The 19,107-nt window shown below is 39.4% G+C and overlaps 2 protein-coding genes across 2 annotated transcripts; one reads left to right on the forward strand and one right to left on the reverse strand.

Moving 5' to 3' along the window:
• Window positions 1-3,166: 3,166 nt before the first annotated feature.
• efhb (EF-hand domain family, member B) lies at window positions 3,167-9,614 on the reverse strand. The gene is made up of 13 exons (XM_044359854.1): window positions 9,384-9,614; window positions 9,189-9,248; window positions 7,754-7,897; window positions 7,120-7,297; window positions 6,814-6,924; window positions 6,539-6,668; window positions 6,338-6,421; window positions 6,165-6,232; window positions 5,874-6,028; window positions 5,286-5,493; window positions 4,855-5,082; window positions 4,124-4,305; window positions 3,167-3,785 (listed from the first exon to the last, which is right to left on the reverse strand). The coding sequence occupies exons 1-13, from the start codon at window positions 9,444-9,446 to the stop codon at window positions 3,636-3,638; spliced, it is 1,761 nt and encodes a 586-aa protein (XP_044215789.1). The 5' UTR covers window positions 9,447-9,614; the 3' UTR covers window positions 3,167-3,635.
• Window positions 9,615-10,415: 801 nt separating this feature from the next.
• Window positions 10,416-18,770, forward strand: rab5ab (RAB5A, member RAS oncogene family, b). Its single transcript, XM_044359867.1, has 6 exons — window positions 10,416-10,625; window positions 12,515-12,741; window positions 13,795-13,946; window positions 14,924-15,046; window positions 15,444-15,537; window positions 16,631-18,770. Exons 2-6 carry the CDS (start codon window positions 12,576-12,578, stop codon window positions 16,744-16,746), a joined length of 651 nt encoding a protein of 216 aa, XP_044215802.1. The 5' UTR covers window positions 10,416-10,625; window positions 12,515-12,575; the 3' UTR covers window positions 16,747-18,770.
• The last annotated feature ends 337 nt before the right edge of the window (window positions 18,771-19,107 follow it).

The following is a 19,107-nucleotide window of genomic DNA, read 5'->3' on the forward strand; positions in this document are numbered from 1 at the left end:
AAAGATAATTGCTGTTTTGTAGCTTTGTCGCTCGTAGTGTGAACACCCCGTTAGGAAGGTGGCGCACCTACAAATACTTTCTCTACAGTCCCTAACTCTTCTAACATGAACAGGCTAACGTAGCTCTTCATTAGCATTAAAGGTGAAGTCCTTATATTCCATAACTGTATTTTCCACATGTGATTCATGAAACATATAAGAAGAAACCAAATATATTAGTGTTCTGGTACTTCTGACAACAACCAACAGGCAACAAAGTAATCCATTTTCCATAGCGAGCAGGAAGGGGGGCGTATGTTCTGCTACATGGTTGTCGGCGACGTAGTTGACTGCAAGTACAAGAGATCACAACACGATTCCTACACCAAGTGAAAAATAGTTGTAAAGCATCGCTGCGAGCAAGAGTGACAAATTCTAGCAGAAAATTCCCCCACCAGACAAAGTAACTCAAACGCAGCCTGCGGTCGTTGCCAGAAACATGTCAGTCGTCAAAGACATCACAGGCTCATGAATGCCGCGTGTCATCCCATTCTGTTAAAGCTCTCTGCAATATTATTAATGTTGACAACATATCTGACAAACAGAGGATTCTGTCATTAGCGGCCGCTTATTCATGCGTAATGAAATATGCCGAGGATTATTCTAATTTTTTTTTTCCTGCATAGTAATATGCGGTCTGTGGAAGTTTGCGTGGGGGGGGGTTTTTTTGGTTCCAGTGGAGCATCTCGCAGACTCGTAATGAGATTAAATGAGTGCGGTTAGCTTAGCACATGTCAATATGCTCATGGGTTATGGTGAGAGCACATTAAACAATTAGCCACGCCTGTGCATCACTCAGTTTAATGGAAATTAACAAGAAAACAAAAACAAGTGGTGAATATAAAAAAAAAGCTAATGGTTTTTTTATTAGGTTTTTTTTTTTTTTTTTTTTTTACTGTTTTGTAATTTTCTGACATGTGGATCAGTCAACGCTGCGTGCCAACCTGTTTCATTAATCTGGTTACCGAAACTGATTGCAAACAATTCCTTATTCCAAGAAACCATAAATTAATTGCGCTGTCACTGTCAGACTCTCATTTTAAGATTGATTAATAGAATTAAAAAGATAAATACGCCTGGAAATCAAATCTAATACTCTGACAGAACAGACGATAAGGTACAGAGAACATACGTCTCAGTATTTATTCAAGTCTTTTACCAGCAGAGAAACACAGGCTGTTATTGTTAAGTCCAAAGCAATCAATTAAAGATTTAACTCTGTCTCTGTATCTCAGCAGCTCGGTGTATCAACAAAAGATGACATGTTGTCTCCAACAAAGAAAAGATGAAATATTGACAAAATAAATGAGCTGTCGCTACGAAAGAAATTCTGTTTTTCATTTTAATATAGAAACTGATTCTCTATAAACAGATATATAACAGGGGGAAACAACTTCTTTTGTTTGCTGACATGTTTATCTCTGAATTTGAGACGCTATTAATATTATGACTAATGAAAATGTAAGCGAGAGCAATTACATACAAAAGCCTTCAAAATGTTTTTAAAATGTTGCTTGTAGCACAGGGACATAAAATAAAACCAAAACTCAGAAAAGCACATTATTATTAATATGCATTTATCAATACAATTAAGTATTTTTGAGCTCCCCAGCATGCAGAGAACCTGGTTCATTTCAGAAGAAGGTTGGTTTGCATCTCAAAATGAACCCGTACTGACAGTTGTGTCCTCTTTTTTTAAGGCAAAGTTGATTTATTGTTATAAAACGTGCTCCATGGTGTGTTAATGGTTGTTTCTAATACTGTAAATATTACTACATCAAACAAGTTGTTTACCCAGCGATGGAGGCGCAGCTTGAACGACTCTCAGCAGTGCAAATATTGAAAAATGTGTATCAGGTACAGTATGTCTGTTCATGTAACCCTCTAACTGCTAACTGGCTTCAAGTAAATTCATGAAATAACAGAAAGAGCAGCCCTTCGAAATAGCCTTCAATCCAAGAAATAGCTCCAGAGGATGCTCAGATTAAGGTTTATATGACGAAATACATTAGTCTGATGTTTAAAATGTTGTGGCTCTATGTCCCTCCACCAGTCCACCAGATGCCCTCAGACTTTTTCCCTGTTTGTTCAGACTGGACTGAGGGGGAGAAGAACAGCTAAGAGGTTGCGAGTTATGTTTAAGGACCACTTGAGATACTGCTGCTTGCTTCATTGACTCTCATAGAAACTAAGTGCAAAAGTGAACTGAAACTCAGATCATCAGTTGCAGCCTTAATGTGCAGGCCAACCACTTGACAGATTTATTGGTTCATGTTTATGTCGACAGCAATTTATGTTTCTAGTCTTTATGTTAAAGGTTTCTAGACTAACAATGTAAAGTTTATTTGCTCAGTATGACTTTTGCACTTTAAGTCATATTTATGTAATTCTGAGACAGTTTGATTCATGACGTTCATATATTCAGAGGATTGTGTGCAATTATATTGTAGACTTTTATTTTACTCATTAATGAAGCTGTATTTTTGATTTGTCCTCAGCCCAGAGCAGCTATCGCCTTTTGTGTTTTGTCTTTTTTATCCCCAGCCTGTTTCTCCCTCCACACCTGCCCTCCATCAGTCTCGTTAGCCCTGCCCCGCTCTCTGTGTCTTCCCAGCCAATCAGCTCCCAGCCTGCCCTTGTGTCTTACCACCTGTTCCTTGTTGTTTCATTGGTTCAGTTTGTATTGAGGTCCTGGTTTCCAGTCCAGTCTTGTTGGATCCTTTGTTCTGCTGTTTGTTCAGTTCTGTTCAGTTGTTCTTTGCCTGCACTTGAGACTGAATAAAGGTGATATTTTTCAACCTTACTCTTCCTACAGTCTCCTGCATTTGGGTCAACCTGCCGCGCTCCACATAACATAAAAAAAGGTGTTAAGATGTGTTTTATGGAGTGTATATTTATTGTAAAACAGATTTATAACCAAAATCATGATAACGCAACAATGTATAATAATAATAGCCTGACACATTTGGAAACATTTACCTTTAAGTATGTGATAGCACAAAATGAATTGATCATGTGCATAGGACATGGTTCTCAATAGTGGCACAGAAGAAAATTAAAATTTAACATTTCTTGGATGTTCATACAGATTAACTCAAGAATCATTTCCAAGAAAGCAAAACTCAAGCTGAGTACTGAATTTGTTTATTCATATCCCCAGTAGCTGATACATTTATATGAACAACAATATAATGACAAATAAAAAGTGTTTTTCATTGCTCCAGATGTATCAAAACAGGTGTCCCACTTGCAGAGACAAAGTGTAAAAAACATTGTGTTTTGCATTAAAAATGTCTTTTTTTTTTGCACTTTACAAACTGCTTTACTTAACTAAGCTACTGAGAATGATAGTGAGAAACTCAGATTTTCACATCATGATTATCATGTGAAAACTTTAACTTCACTACTAAAACTTGTACTTGAGATGAACATACCTCTTTTATGGATTGAGATCATTCTCAGACCTTTTAAGCTGAGTCACTCTTCATGATGTAAAAAAATGCACTCCCATCAAACTAAAACCATTTGGAGCAACAACATTTCCACCTGAAATATTTACTGATGAGGAAGCACCGTGCCGGTAAAACACCATTTTTCTACAACACTGCCTTTATTTCTTTGAGTATGTTCCGGAAAACCTCGACACAAACCTCCCCGGTTGGATGCCTCATTGACGCCAGCTTCCACGCTTCCTCGAACGTCTCTTCGGAAATATTCACATCCACATTCCTGAAGATCTCTGCTATCTGAGAACGGAAGGAGATGCAAAAAAAAAAACTCTGTTTCTCCCAAACATGGTCATGTAATAACTGTCTCTTTTACTTCTATTTGTTTATTTTATCTATCTGCAGCGAAGCCACACTACAGCAGCAGGAGATTATAATGACAGATTCTAATCTGAACAAAGAATCAAATAATATGAAACAGGCTGGTGGTGGAAAAGCAAGTTCAATCAACTTTATTTTGAAAAGTAAATATAAAGAAAAGTATTAAACCACACTGAAATATATGGTATTTCAAGAAACAGATGCCCAACAAAGAAAACACATGAAATTTAAGGTGAGGTTTGTGTTGTTGTGCGTACCTCTTTCTTGGTGCGAGGACAGAAGAAGTGTTGCTCGTGAACACCTCGGAGGGTGTGAACTGATGGATGCAGAAGATCTGCAGCCGTGGATGTATCACCGTAGTTGTTAGGGTCGCTGACTCTCTTGATGCGTGGAGCTGGGAGGTCAGAGCGCACGGACGGGATCCCGAAGGCGCGGCTGCCTATGGAAAGAGAGAGAACAGAAGTTAAATAAGCACTCATAAAGCTTTATGTAGAGATTATGTCCTCACTAAAAAATGTTGCGCTGCAGAGGAAATTCAAGCACGTTTTAATGAATATGACTCATAACACAAGACGCTGAGACTAATGGCCGTCTTAGTACTGTAGGAATAAAGTCTTTTTTTCTGCAAGAATTAATAATTATAATATATAATAATTAAAAAGTTAATTTATTTCATGTCTCTCACTACAGTGATTTCAACTGTTGCATGATTGTGTCATTAGAAAGTCATTTGCGGGTAAGGAGGAGTGTCAACACGTTGCTAATTGGCGATGACAATGACTGACTTTCCTTATTACCAGAATGTCATTTTACACTTGATTCACCTGCTTTGCCTCTTTACTGAACTGTGCACATTCTGGCTCCAAACATACAATGTTGTCACCCACAAATCCCAGCTGTTGGGTTTTAAACAGGCAGGCAAAAAGTCACATGGTTAAATGGAAACTAAAAACATCCTTGTCACAACAAACTTCTGCCTCTGACTTACTCGATGTGAACGGACCACCACCGACAGCCCCAATGAGGGAAGAGGAGGTGATGAAGTGGTCTGGGGCTGCCCTGGGTTGTCTCAGGGTCCGCACAGTTTTCAGTGAGCTGCCTGGCTCCACAGGCTCCAGGTCCTCAGGCTCAATCAAAGCCCTAGAAGCAAGAAGCTGCGCTGATTCTGACGAAGGCTTCGTCTCTGTGTTGGCTGGTGCCGTGCCGGTCTGGCGCTCTGCAGGAGACGACAAAAACAGAAAATGTTCCAGAAACTAGGCCTCCGTATGTAGCCTCTGCTTCACCCTGATGCAGAAGTATAAAAGCAGCCTCGACTGAGCCACATTAATTTGAAGCAGAACTAGAAATGTCCTAGAAAAGCATGCTTTGAGATTAAAATAATAATAGCGAACAGCAATTTAGTAAATACATTGAACTGACTATTCGTGAGGATGCGTTGCTCTTCACTGTTGATGGGCATCTTGTCCTTCCAGTTGAGGAAGTTAGCAAACTCCAAGAAGTTGATTAATCCGTCCTTATCTGTGTCGCAGTAATCTATCAGCTCATCCAGGACCGGTCCGCTCACGTCCAGATGAAACTCACGGCACACCTCCTGCAGGTCCTCTTTGTCTATCATTCCTTTGCCTTTCTAGTGATTTACATAAACAGATATACATACAAAATCACACACAAATTCACTATGTCACTATTTGTTATTTGTGGTGCCTTATATTGGTGAAAAGACTCAACAACTACAGTATGTTCTCACAAGTGTTAAACTGCAACAGGAGAATTGTACTGTAGTGGCATTATTTACTTTACAAACTCACTTATCAATATCGTAACCATACACCATACATTGACATAACTTGGTGTCTTTGATCATGTGAAAAGATGAATTGTTGTATGTGTTACGCTGAATAAAGTACCACTGGACTTTTTCAGATTACTTTAGTTAAAAAGTCAACAAATTAATAGTGCAGGTCACCAACATTGTGTAAAAGTGTCACCCTGCCTGTCCAGTCGTACCTTGTCATAATGCCTGAACGCCTGCAGCAGGGAGGAGAAGTTTTGGAAGTTGACCTTCTTGAGTCGGTGTCGCACCGCGTTGACCAGACTGCGCTGCTGGTCCCGGCCTCTCGTGTACCTGCCTGGCTCCATGGAGTTCATTACACCTCCAACACCTGTGAGGGAAGCAGGCGAAACATCATGTGTGTCTTGTTTTTTTGTTTTTTTTTCAGGGCACATGCTATCTGCTAACACATGTTCAAATATGAAGCCCAGGAAAAGAAAATGTGTAGATAAACTAATAAACTTTACCAAATTCATCTGGCGGCAAGAGAATTCCAAAAGTGTGATCCGGCGAAACTTTCAAGCTATTTCCTTTCCTGAAATGAATGAGATTAATGACAAAATGAAGTTAAACATTAGTTAATAAAGTATAATTGTCAGAGTTAACAGAATCAGCCAGAAGATGTGCGACAGAAACTAACGCGCGGTTCAGTCTGCCAATTGGTGGCGCCGTCTTTTCCCTGAAGTCATTAGATCTCCTCCAAACAGGCTTTGGATTGTAAAACCTAAGGCAAAAATAATATGAGAGCGAGGTCAGGTGGGATTTATTTTCTCTAAAATTAGATATACACTAAATGGATACACAGTGTTATGGAAATTAGTGTTAATTTTTCATTGCTTACTTCTGTGACTCCCCCAGCCAGCGGAGAGTTTTGCTAAGATTGCGGCCGTCGTTGAAATGAGGCGTGAGGTTCCCAAACCTGCTGTCTCTACTGCAGTGACTCCAGTCATACTTCCTGTCAACTTGCTCACCTGGAGTAGAGCACGGCGACGTGATCGACAAAAATCAACAAATAGATTGATAAATCTGACTTTCAAATATGAAATAATGAAAAGAAAATTAAGAAAACTTAATTTTGCTTTTAGGTTATATTTCAGACACATTTCCAGGTCCTACCAACAAAATAGGCATTGTGGCTACGGATATAAGCCTTGTGTCCCTCCTGGGCTTCCATCTCCAACTCCTCTGCTGTTTTTGAAGGGTTAATAATCTCACTTACACCCGAACCTGAACAAAAAAGAAGGTCATCACTTCAGTAAACGATTCTTATCCTTACTTTAATTAATTATAACACAAAATTTAAAAAAATCCGCACATTTTGGGAGACTTGATAGGAGATGATAAATATTTGCATGTTCACGTTACAGCACTTATGCCTTACCAGACTCTTTTTGACTTTATTTGACGTCGCACATACTGTACCTTTTACTGTTTTAACACCAAACGTTGTTTCGTCATTATACCAGGTGGGAAGTCCAGTATGCTGGTCATGTGACCTGCCCAGAGGTGCTTTTTGTCTGGAGGCGTAAACCGCTTCACTGAGCTCCTGCAACTTCTGTTGGAACAAGGTGTTTTGGGGAGGACTCAGGATGCCTCCGCCCTGTTTGAATCACGCAAAATTGAAGAATTTATATCCATATTCTGGTTGTGTGGCATCTAAATACCATATATATAATGTAACTTATTCACCTCTGTGAGTTTTAGCAGGTACTACATGGTTAAACAAAATGAACATACTACAGTGTCACTGTCGCTAATCTTCTTTTCTCGAATTAATCCATGAGCTTATAGCAAAAAAAGAAGTATTATCAAGGTATGAAGTAATTATTCAGGAGCATCTTAAAATGCCAGAAGATGAGGTAATATTTATTCACAATTTCAGTAAATCCTTTGTTTTGACAGCCTTAATCTCATCACAGTGCAGCGTAATAAATCATTCATTGACACTGACCCAAAAATATATCAACTCACCAAATGTGAGGTAGTAAAAAACCTCCTTATTACCCGTTTAACCCACAGGGCGGTGTGTGTGTGTGTGTTTATGGATGGTACTCACAGCGAGGGAAGATTTGATGCTGACACCATGAACGAGAGTGCCAGCAACATCTGGATCATTTGCCTTCCCTTGGTGCACTCTGATAGCGCCCGGTTCTGGTTGGGTGCTGTTGCGGAATTTCCTAACCACTGGTGGGGTGGGGGGCTGAAAAACAACAGATAAAATTGTTAAAGGATGGGTTCATATTTGTTCAAGTCTGTCTCAAAACAACAGTCACAGGCCCAAATGAACAATGAAATACTTTTTTTTTTTGCCATAATCATTCCTCCTGTTCATACTGATCATTAGAAGATCCCTTCATAATGCACTTACAATGTAAGTGGGCCAAAACTGACAAAGCCAAATGTTTATCTGAAGCTAATATGAAGTTTCTCAATGAGTCAAATCAAGTAGATATCTTTCAACGTTACAGTCTTTTTAGTGCCAAAGTCTTGTTACTATACTTCCACCGCAGCTCAACAGGAAAACACTGGGAAACAAAACACATAGTTTCCCTGGAATAACCTTTCAGGCACCATTAGCAATTTTCACTATTCACACATGCAGCTACTTTCAGGAACATTTCCATCTTGCGCCTTTTCTGGCAATGCCAGAATAGATGGGGCAAGGAACAGTCCAGCAGATGGCGGTAATGCAACACTTAGGGATGCCAACCTCCATAAAAATCAACAGAAGAAGAGGGAGAAATCCATGAAACTCAGATCAAACTGTGAAACTAAGCAGTCCTGATCAAATATGCATCCAGATTCTGTTACTGCATTGCCTATTTCTTGCCTCAAATGTTTCAGGAAATATATTTTAGTGTACTATTTAGAAAGTTTGCCATGTTGAGAGCAAACAAACCAAAACCAAGCACCGCCCAACTCACATTATATCACTCACAAGTCAAGTCTTGTGATTTGTTCACTCCCTCTATGTGAAAGCATCTTTCATCTGACAGACGTAATCCTTAACAATACTTGTCCTTGCAATGTTACTGCTTTCATTCACATCACAGCCGTACTGGCATTTTCCCTGAAAAAATTGGCAGCACAGATTTCCCTGAATATCGATCCCTGCTCCCATTCACACATGAACCCATGCAGGAAATGTTCCTGAACATTTCAGGGATAGACTCTCTAAAGGGGGGATCTTCATGCTAAAAAGACAAATGTGGCAGATATCCACTTGATTTGATCTGTTGTTTTAAGACAGACTTGAAAATTTGTGAACCTGTCCTTTAATATGGTATACAGCATCAGAGAGAGAGAGGACATGTAGCTTCAGCATTTAGAGTTGGCTGCTGCTCCGCATGATATTCATACTTACAGTTGTGCAAATGCATCCAGAGACAAAACTGATATTGTATACTTAGACACACGCACACACACACACACACACACACACACACACACACACACACACACACACTCTCACACACACAATATTGACTTACAGCTGGCACTTCTTGTAAGCAGGTCTTAGTCCCGTAACCTACAGGTCTCAGTTTCCCAGCCTGGTGTTTAAGAAAAAAACAAAACAAAACAAAACATTAATATACAGTGTAAACTATCAAAGACACAAGGTTATTTAGCTAAAACCTTTCCTCCATAGTAAGACAACGCTGGCTAGCAACTTAAAGTTGACTTACCCTCGGTATGTTTGGAAAACTATCGGTGTATTTCACTTGGTAAGAAGTATTTCCGTCAGACATGCTTATGTCTGCAACAGAACCAACCAAGTAATGATCTTCTCTTCTCTAATGTTTCCTGGAAAAACTTTGGACAACTTGCTACACCAAATTCTTTGGTCGACTGCCTGGACGCTGAGTTGTACACCTGTTTGGGTTTCGTTGCCTAGCAACACTGGTCATTAGTTTAAATTGGAAATACGATCACACAGAACTTTTTAAAAACACTTTTCATGTTAATATAAAGTTAGTAGATGGAAATCATTGATCAAGACTCCTTTAAAAACATGATGGAAAAACAGTTTAGATATTCCTTTCATGTGAGTACAGACTGTTTTTCTTGACTTAAAACAGTCAACCAAGAGTCTTAGTTTGTTGTTGTTTTCACTTTTTTGAGTACATGAATGAACATGAGGTACATTCTTGGGAACAAGATGCCAAGGAGGTACACAAACAACACATCAGAAATAGAGGGGAAATTAAATAAATAAATGAAAAAAATTTAAAAACTAATGAAGATAATGAAAAATACATAAAATAAATAAAACAACAAAATAGGGTTAAATAAATGTATTAAAAACAATACACTCATTAACCGTGTTTACAACCTTTTTATTAGTGCAAGATTTAATGGTCTATGATTTCTGCTCACACTCTGCATGAAAAACTGAGAAGAGAGTTTTTTGTTGGCAAACTTAATAAATATGAAACTTAGCAAGGATTATTGTAAGATTGATGATGTAAACTTGTTTCCCATTCTATCTGTTGTGACTTAAAAACCCAAACAGTAACATACAATAAATATAAATAACACACTAAAGCAAAATCTGCCATAAATGTAACATTGATGAACCAAGAGTCTTACTGAAAAGTGGGGTACAAATTACATATATTATTATTATTGTTTGCAGTGTTTTTATGAGGAGGCACATACCAGTAAATTGGGAATAAATCCTGACACGTGATTGGTCCGTCGCGCTGCTACGTAGGCAGATTGTCAGCTCCAGTCATACGATCTGTCATCATCCTTCGTACAATGCGAAAAGGGAAGTTGAAAGAAGTGGGAGAGGGACATCGCGGAGCCTTATGAAATCTAACGTCATAGCAGCTGGCTGGTCTCTCGACACACTGTGAACAGGACGCCGAAGTGCTTCAAATATTGTTCTGGAGACAACAGTCACGTTAACGGGCTTCATCTTTTGGGTAAGTGAGGAGCTACTAGTCGCTAACCGGAGGGCTCCTCCCGATGCGGCCACAGCTAAAGGGCCAAGCTAGTTAGCACAGTAACTTAACGTGGTAGGTTACGACAAGCGAATACGCATCAGCTGTCATGTTTGGATTATTAACACGTTAATGTGGACATATGTATAATATAATGAATGTTAGAGACCCTGTTTAGTCCACTGATTTGCACGGCAGTTCGCTAAATTAACGTCAGACAGCTAACGGTAGCTAGCTGTCACTAGCTGTACACACCCAAACCTGCATCATCTGTGTTTAGCGTATCCAAACGTTAGCCTACATACATGGCAGATGTGTTGTGTTTAAGATCGGTGTGTCCGATACTACCCATATTTAACCTACACATGTTAAATCATGCTTTATTACAGGTAGAGATCGTTTTTTTAGGATAAACATTCTGAACTTACCAGCTAGCTATGTTGCTAACGCTAGCATTCGTTACTAATTCTTGCCAGTCAACAACAACATAACAGGTTATTTGTGGTTAACTGTGTGTCGTAACGCGATTTCGACGACGTTGACAGTAATTATTTTTGGACTGGTACTTTCTGTATACTCGGATGGTAGTATTGAGGAATGTCTAAGTTACAGATCTGTTATTGTCCGGTTAATATGGTTTGTTGTTATTCACCTTCAATTTTACAGAACCACGCATACCGAAACTGCCTGTAATTTAACCTTGAACCATATTCCCACATATATGCTCATACCTGTGTCATACTAATCCCCTTTGTAACAGTCTGCTTCACATTACTTAAAGCTACAGGCAAGAGCTGCCAGAGGTTTGTTATTACAGATTTTTTTTTTTTTTTTTTTTACAAGTGCACCAGTTGGTCAACTTTCTGTCATTGCTTGAAGTTAAACAGATCGAAAACAGCGGTAACTTTACCAGCAGCAGCTCAGATGTTTGTGTGACATCAGTTGCCAAAATGTTGGCGTTACTGTCAGGGTGGAAATACGACTTTCACTGTCTGCCAAACTCTGGTATGTTTTTGCCATACCTGTTACACTTTGTTTAACTGGTTACTATGGCAAGCAACCAGCTATTGTTTGAAGAGGAAAGAAAGTTAGGCGGAAACTAATATGAAACTGTTTTGTTTACTCAGTGTCTAATGAACTACAGCATAATGTATTTCCCACTGTTGTTAATGTGACATCTGTGACATTTGGCCTCCAGATTCTGACTGCTTGTTTTAAAAAATATGCATTGTAAATAAAACTACACATAACATAAACATAAAACTACAACATTTAAATCCCTCATTATTCCCCTCATTCTACAACCAAAACACATAAATCTGTTCAGAAGTGTTTCTGACATATGATCACAGTCATTAATCCACTCAGTACAGATATTCATTTTTGTCAGCTATGATCTTGAGTAAACAAAACACAGGTATGAATTATTATAAGAAATGGCAATTATAATATTGACCAGGTTTGCCGCATTAGTGCATTTTACATTTTTGGAGGGTTACTCATATCATGATGAGATGCAACCCTGGACAAGACTTTTGTACAGTAATAAGCGTACCTACTCAGGCATTTGCTCTATCATGCACCTGCCTGTTTACCTCAGTTCTCTCAGAGGCCTGTGTATAATTTTTCACATAAAACATAATTGTTAAAATAGCTTTTGCCTGTTCGGGCTTGATGTCCTCTGTGCTATGACCATGGTGTTACAGGCTCATTTACCTACAGAGAGGAAAAAACGTATCATATTATTTGTGTTTGGTGATTTTCCAATAAACACGGCAAACCTGCGAATTTAAATTCTAACCAAAACAATCTCCTACCTGATTTCCTTTTGTGACATCGACACTTGGCTCTCTTTTCTTTCTCGTGCTCAGGTATTTTCCACAGTTTTCCAAAGCACGTCAGCGTCCAGAGGAAGAGACCGGAGAGTGTGACATGGCAAGTAGAGGCGGAGCTACACGACCCAATGGGCCAAACGCAGGCAACAAGATCTGCCAGTTCAAACTTGTGCTTTTAGGAGAGTCGGCAGTGGGGAAGTCGAGTCTCGTACTCCGTTTCGTCAAGGGACAGTTTCACGAATTCCAAGAGAGCACAATCGGAGGTATGCGCATACATAAGCCTGTGTTTTCGCTTCTCTTCTGTGAACAAGCCTGCAAAATCATACTGACATACTTTTATTTACAGTTTCACTATGCTGGCAGTCTTATATCGGGAGACTAAGCATTGAATAGATCATCAACATAAGCCTACAAAGCAAACAGTCATCACAAGAGTTATAGCTCCCGTTCCAGAGTATAGGAAATATTAGTAGAAGCAGAGGAAATGGGTTGAAAAGTTGTTGAACACCCAAAAAAACAGGATGGTGGAAAAGAATACATGATTCAATTAAGGGAGAGCGAGGGGAAATGAAGAGATGTGTTTTCAGTTTATAAGTGGAGGTGCAGAATGTGAGAATCGCCAACAGGAGCAGAAAACTGTAGAATAATTAGGTAAATTCCCAGACATCCATTCCTGGTTCCTGGTATGTCCAGCGGCTCATGTGACGTTCAAGCTGTCGCTTATCATCTGCATAATCTTACCCTCATCGCGCGGTGGCAAACATACTGCATACTGCATACTGGATATTGTAAGGTTGAATCAGACTCTATCCGTTCCAATGCTTTGCTATTTTCAGACTCACCTTTGACCAGAGAAACACCTGTAAAATCCTAGAAAACACAGATCACAGAGAGTAAACCTGCTCAGACTGGATGATAAGGGAAGATCAAGACAACAGCACAGCTAGAGTTGTCCAGTGTGAATTGATATGTGTTCAAATACAATGATGAACCAATAAATAAAAGATTATAATAGATATAGAAAAAGAGAGACTGTTTTAATCCGTAACTGGAATGGTTAAAAAATGTGTGTTTCCTGTCCCCCTTTAATGCTTCAGCATCCATCCAGATTTTGGATGTACATAATAAAATGTGTTTGATATTACTTTGTATCCGTTTTCCCAAATGTGGAAATCTGGACTAAATCAACCAGATAATCTTTCTGTTTGTGTCTCAAGCATTGGTTTTTAATTATTATCTTCACAAAAACACATTTCGTGTACCGCAGTAGTTATGGGCCCATTTATCATTGGTCGCTCTGCTTTGTGCCCCTGCAGCTGCCTTCCTGACTCAGACAGTATGTTTGGACGACACAACAGTCAAGTTTGAAATCTGGGACACAGCTGGTCAGGAGCGCTACCACAGTCTGGCTCCCATGTACTACAGAGGTGCCCAGGCAGCCATCGTGGTCTATGATATAACAAATGAGGTGAGATTTCATGACTGGTGTGAAAAGCTACTAAAAAGTCACAAATAAAGGATGAGAAAAAAAAAAGACCATATTCATAGATGCCCTGTGGATTTTTTCACCACTAGTAGCATCGTGGAGCAATGTTTTGTACAAACACATGCACGCAGGCAGTGCAATACACGTTCCTGCCACTTGTTTCACGTTATTCGACAGTACGAGAGAGGCTGGTTGCGGTAACACACACAAAGAAACGCCTACAAAGGCAGTGAGAAGAAGACCACAAGCTTAGCAAACATGCATGAAAACAAAGCACAAAAAAAAAAAATCAGTGTTGCAGATGTTTCATGAGGAAGGAAACGCTTTCAACACATTTATTGGAGCTTAATGATGCACACAATATATTCTGGTGAGAAACACTGAATTTAAATATACTGTAACTACCGTGTTTGTTCACTAGAAAACTCCCCAGGGCACCTTTTAATGTCAACAGAACTATCAGCTGTGAATCCTCTTGAATTTGGTTCAGCTTAACTTTGATATACGAAGCAAAGCAAAGACGGGTATGAAGCACCCTCTGACACCTTCTACTCAACTCGTTAGGAGTTTTTACTGCAGTAGATGATCTTTTAAAGACAAGGTCATGAATTAAGAGAGTCCCTAGTCTTCAAAGCTCGGAGAACAGGCACCCATGTTTTTTCTTGTGTGTACGTCTGTATAGCATAAGCCAGTCTCCCGTACCGTACAAGCAGTGCTTTAAGCGTACCTGAGGACATTCATTTTGTTTCATATTTCATCAAAAGCATCATTGTAAGTCTGTTATCTTGGACCTCAATCAAAAGATTAGCAAAAGCCTTGCCAGACATCATGGGGAGGTTGTCCGGTTGTCCTCATCTTGCCATCACATGGGTCTTATTGTTATTTTCACTAACTGAACACCCCCCCCCTCCACCTCCACCTCCACCCCCATCCTCTTTCCTCCTTGTTCTGTTTGCCAGGAGTCATTTGTACGGGCGAAGAACTGGGTTAAAGAGCTTCAGAGACAAGCCAGTCCAAATATTGTAATAGCCCTGGCTGGGAACAAGGCTGACCTCGCTAACAAGAGAGCATTGGACTTCCAGGTTTGTGTTCTTGAGATCCTGATTAATGAAGTGGAGGATGTGAACACAGCCGCAGAAATCATTAGAGTAATTGGGAGTTGTGTCTATGATTATTCAAGTTTTTTTTTTTGACAACTCAGCAACAGACAATACAAAGAAGCTAACGATTCAAATGCTGAACATTGCTTATTTAATATAATTATTAACTATTATAACTTAAGGAATCACTTGCATGATAAATATAAAAGCTCATAAAATGAATCAGGCTTCACATGTCCAATACTGATCCATTTAAAAGATGCCTGGGAAATCCCAACTGTGCATCCTCAACGCTTAATTTTTTTTGCTCTATGCAAACTAGGAGGTAACTAACGTCATTGTTAATAAATATCTCTTAATGTCGGTTTCACTTTCACAGGATGCACAGTCATACGCAGATGATAACAGCTTGCTTTTTATGGAAACGTCAGCGAAGACCTCTATGAACGTGAATGAGATATTCATGGCCATCGGTAAGTGTCTCTTCTGAAATACTTACTTAAAATAGAGTTTAATAATTATGATGTGATGTTTGACTCATGATCCTACTAAAAAATAAACTAAACAATTTATCACCTGTCTGAGTGTTAGAGCCCTGACAGTACAGACCAGCCGTTGGTGTGCAGGGAGTGAAACGAAGAGATGTCGCTTCATGATAAGATAACTGTAAACACATGAACTCATAGTAGAAACATGTGGTGGCCTCTGATTCATATGTATCTGATTGTGGTTTTGTTTTAATTGTCTTTATATATTAATACTACAAATTCCCAGAAATTCTTTTGTTTGCTGTCTCAAAAAGGATGTTGATACGCCGCCAACTCCCAGCATCACACTGTGTGCTTTCGGATGATTAAAACTGTAAAAGATAATTAATGACAAAAATAATAAATTAAGGTTATTAGAACAACACTGATCTGTACTTTCTGTAATACTTTTGTAATTGGATTCAGCCTCTACAGGCAGTGTTTTTTAATCCGTATTGTTTTAACACGCTGTCGGTACATGTGGTGTTTTTGTTTTCTCGGCGTATCTCACCGTTTCGTGTGCCAAACTGAACTGGAGTGAAAATCGTGCCAAACCGGCGCTGTGCCGGTGGGGTTTTTAGAGAGCGGAGCCGCTGTTATTGATTCATAGAGTTTGGTGACATCTTGTAATTCTCAGCACAGCTTCACCCAGCTTTCACCCGACGAGAGGTCTAATTAGACAAAGTGATCGCAAACACCTGTGTGGATGTGCAGCAGCTTTTTAAGGGATCTTCATCAAAAATGTTGAACAAAAGAAATTGTTGGCCAATAGATTGTATCAATATATCTTATTAAAATATTGATATCATTATCAGCCTCAACCATCCAGTATTGTTAGGGAGATAGTCCTCTTTGATGATTTTATTTGTTGGAAAGAACTAGGATAATATCTGGAAACTGTTATTGTCCCATGTAAGTATCTTTTAAAATGACTTTGGTGTCATCTGAGCGCGTGTCGTCTCAGGTGGGCTCGTGTCCCCGGCTTATCCGATCACTTCCGGCGACGCCGTCGCTCATCTTTTTCGCTATGTCGTTACAGCGAAGAAGCTACCCAAGAACGAGCCTCAAGCTGCCGGAGCCAGCAGCGGGCGGAACCGGGGAGTGGACCTGACAGAGACTGCCCAGCCCACCAGCCGTCCCTGCTGCAGTAACTAACCCAGCTCTTCCTGCTCATCCTCCACACACACACACATATACACACACACACACACACACACTCACACACACGTACCCCCCCCCACCCCGCCCCCCTCTGCCCTCCCCTCCCAACTGAACAACATCTGGACATCGGGCTCCTCGGCTTCCTGACGTCAGACCTGACCTTCAGCCTCACTCCCCCCTTGGAATAGCTAAAGACTCTGTATAGCTGCATTTCTAATACCTTTTTTTTTTTTTTTTTTTGTTGATGTTCGTTTTTTTTTTTTTTTTTTTTAACTTTTTTTAAGAAGTGTATATCAGTATAATGGATGCATGTATCACTACAACGCCTAAAAAAAAAAACACACACACACATTTTTATCTTTTATTCAGTTGGAAGACTAACCCCCGTTTTAAAAGAAAGATGAGCGAGCGTGAAACCTGTGAACGTGTGATTGTTGTCGTGTGTGAAATTTTTTTTTTCCTGAGAGTGATTTGCTGATGAGAAGGTGTAGCCTCATTTGTCACTTCACAGGGTCGACTGGATGTGAATGATGATGATGATGATGATGTTGCCTGTAATAAATACACTGTTGTGCGGGTTTTAAGTTTTGCTCACAATCAGAAGAAAACCAAATTGTTCCCATCTTGAGACGCTCGGCTTCTCAGACTGTGAGTCAAGACAGTTCAAAGCAAGAATCCCCCCCCCCCACCCACCCACCACCCCTCCATCTCCGCATCTGTTACTCAAGAAGACGTCTTTATCCAAGGCTCCCTAATGAAAAAGTGCAAGAAAAATAAATTTGTTACTGTCCTGTTTTTATTTTGAAAAGGTTGAAAAAGTCTAAAGAAGAAAAACAGCTCTGGCTTCCCGTTATGTGCAACCACTGTCATTTTTATTAAAAGCAAAAAAAAAAAAAAAAAAAAGTGGAGACTAATCTTCATCTGTAGAGTGATGTCACGTTGCCGTACATTATATTAAAACAACAGTCTTCATGGTGTGGGGGGAAAAAAACGTGGAGTTGTGACATGCAGGAAGACCGGGAAATGACACCCGCAGGCCACCGTGAGGCCGGTATGACAGGATTTTGTAAATTCAGCTTTGCTATCGAACGAAATGCTTTCATGTCGCAGCATCTTCAAGAGTCTTATCACAGATGTTAAAATTCTGACACTGATAACGGTTTCGCTTGGAAAAAAGGAAAAACCAACTTGAAGACTGTCGGAACATCCTGCTTTGTGAAATTGTCTCGCAAAGACTTGAACATACGACGATTTCTATGTTAAACTCTTTGTTAGTTATCTGCTCTGTTTCTGTTCAGGCCAGTAGTCAACCTGCATCAATTTGGGTGATCTGAATCAAAGGGGATCATTTATTTTTATTTTTTTTTGTTAGAATAGAGCTCATACGGCACACAAAAAGAAAATTGGACTACTACCCATTGTCACAAGTCTGTGGAAAATATACTCTAATGTTGTTATAGGGTGCAATGTTGTCTTCTTCCTCCTTTAGTACAGCTTGCAGAGCTTGTGAGCTCACCAGGAAATTTATCTAGAGATTCCGAACAATTGTACAGTTCAATATAGGTCTGCTTTTATTTTTCATTTCTCTCTTTTTTTTTTTTTTTTTTTTTTTTTTTTTTTTTTTTTTAATTTTCATTCTAGACCTTGTCACAAACTGGTCAAATGTTAAGCAGTGTTGGTCTTTTTAGGTATATGTAGTGTTATTAACAAAATCCCTCTCTCTGGTGTCTTGTTACTTTTTCTCAGAAATGGTCCATGGTCATGTTTGAAAGGAACTTTTATTGCATTGCACAGTGTTGATCATGTTTTAATTAATGACTGCCCTTCGATTTTATATGACGGACTGTATTGGACTTGCTAACCTACAGCTGTAAGCAGGTAGCATAATTAACCTAACTGGTTGTCTCTCTTACAGCTCAATGAATTTTAATGATGTAAAACAGCATTACTAGTGATGGGCTGATCAGTTTTGAGTGTCTGAATACAACTTAATAAATTCAATAAAGAGGTCTCTTGTACGGCTTTTTGCTCTGATTATATCGGTGGAATCGCATATAAGCTGTGAAGAAACAAGTTTCTCTCGTTACTCAAGGCAAATTTAATTACAGTCCATCTGATAGTTGTGGAGACATTTCACTGGAAAAACCGCAAATGTCAACTTCATGGTGGCGCAACAAGAAAAGTCAAAGGATCACCCTTAACCATAAATGTCTGTACAAGATTTTTGGCAACTGTCTAAATGTTCCTGAGAAAATCCTCCTAAAAACCCGAAATGTCAGCCTCAGGGTGTTGCTAGTGGGAAAGTTAGGGGATCACCAGAGTCATTAGGATTCATCATCTGGGAGCTGTGAATGT

This window comes from Thunnus albacares, chromosome 8 (assembly GCF_914725855.1).
Source record: "Thunnus albacares chromosome 8, fThuAlb1.1, whole genome shotgun sequence".
Classification (NCBI taxonomy): domain Eukaryota; kingdom Metazoa; phylum Chordata; class Actinopteri; order Scombriformes; family Scombridae; genus Thunnus; species Thunnus albacares.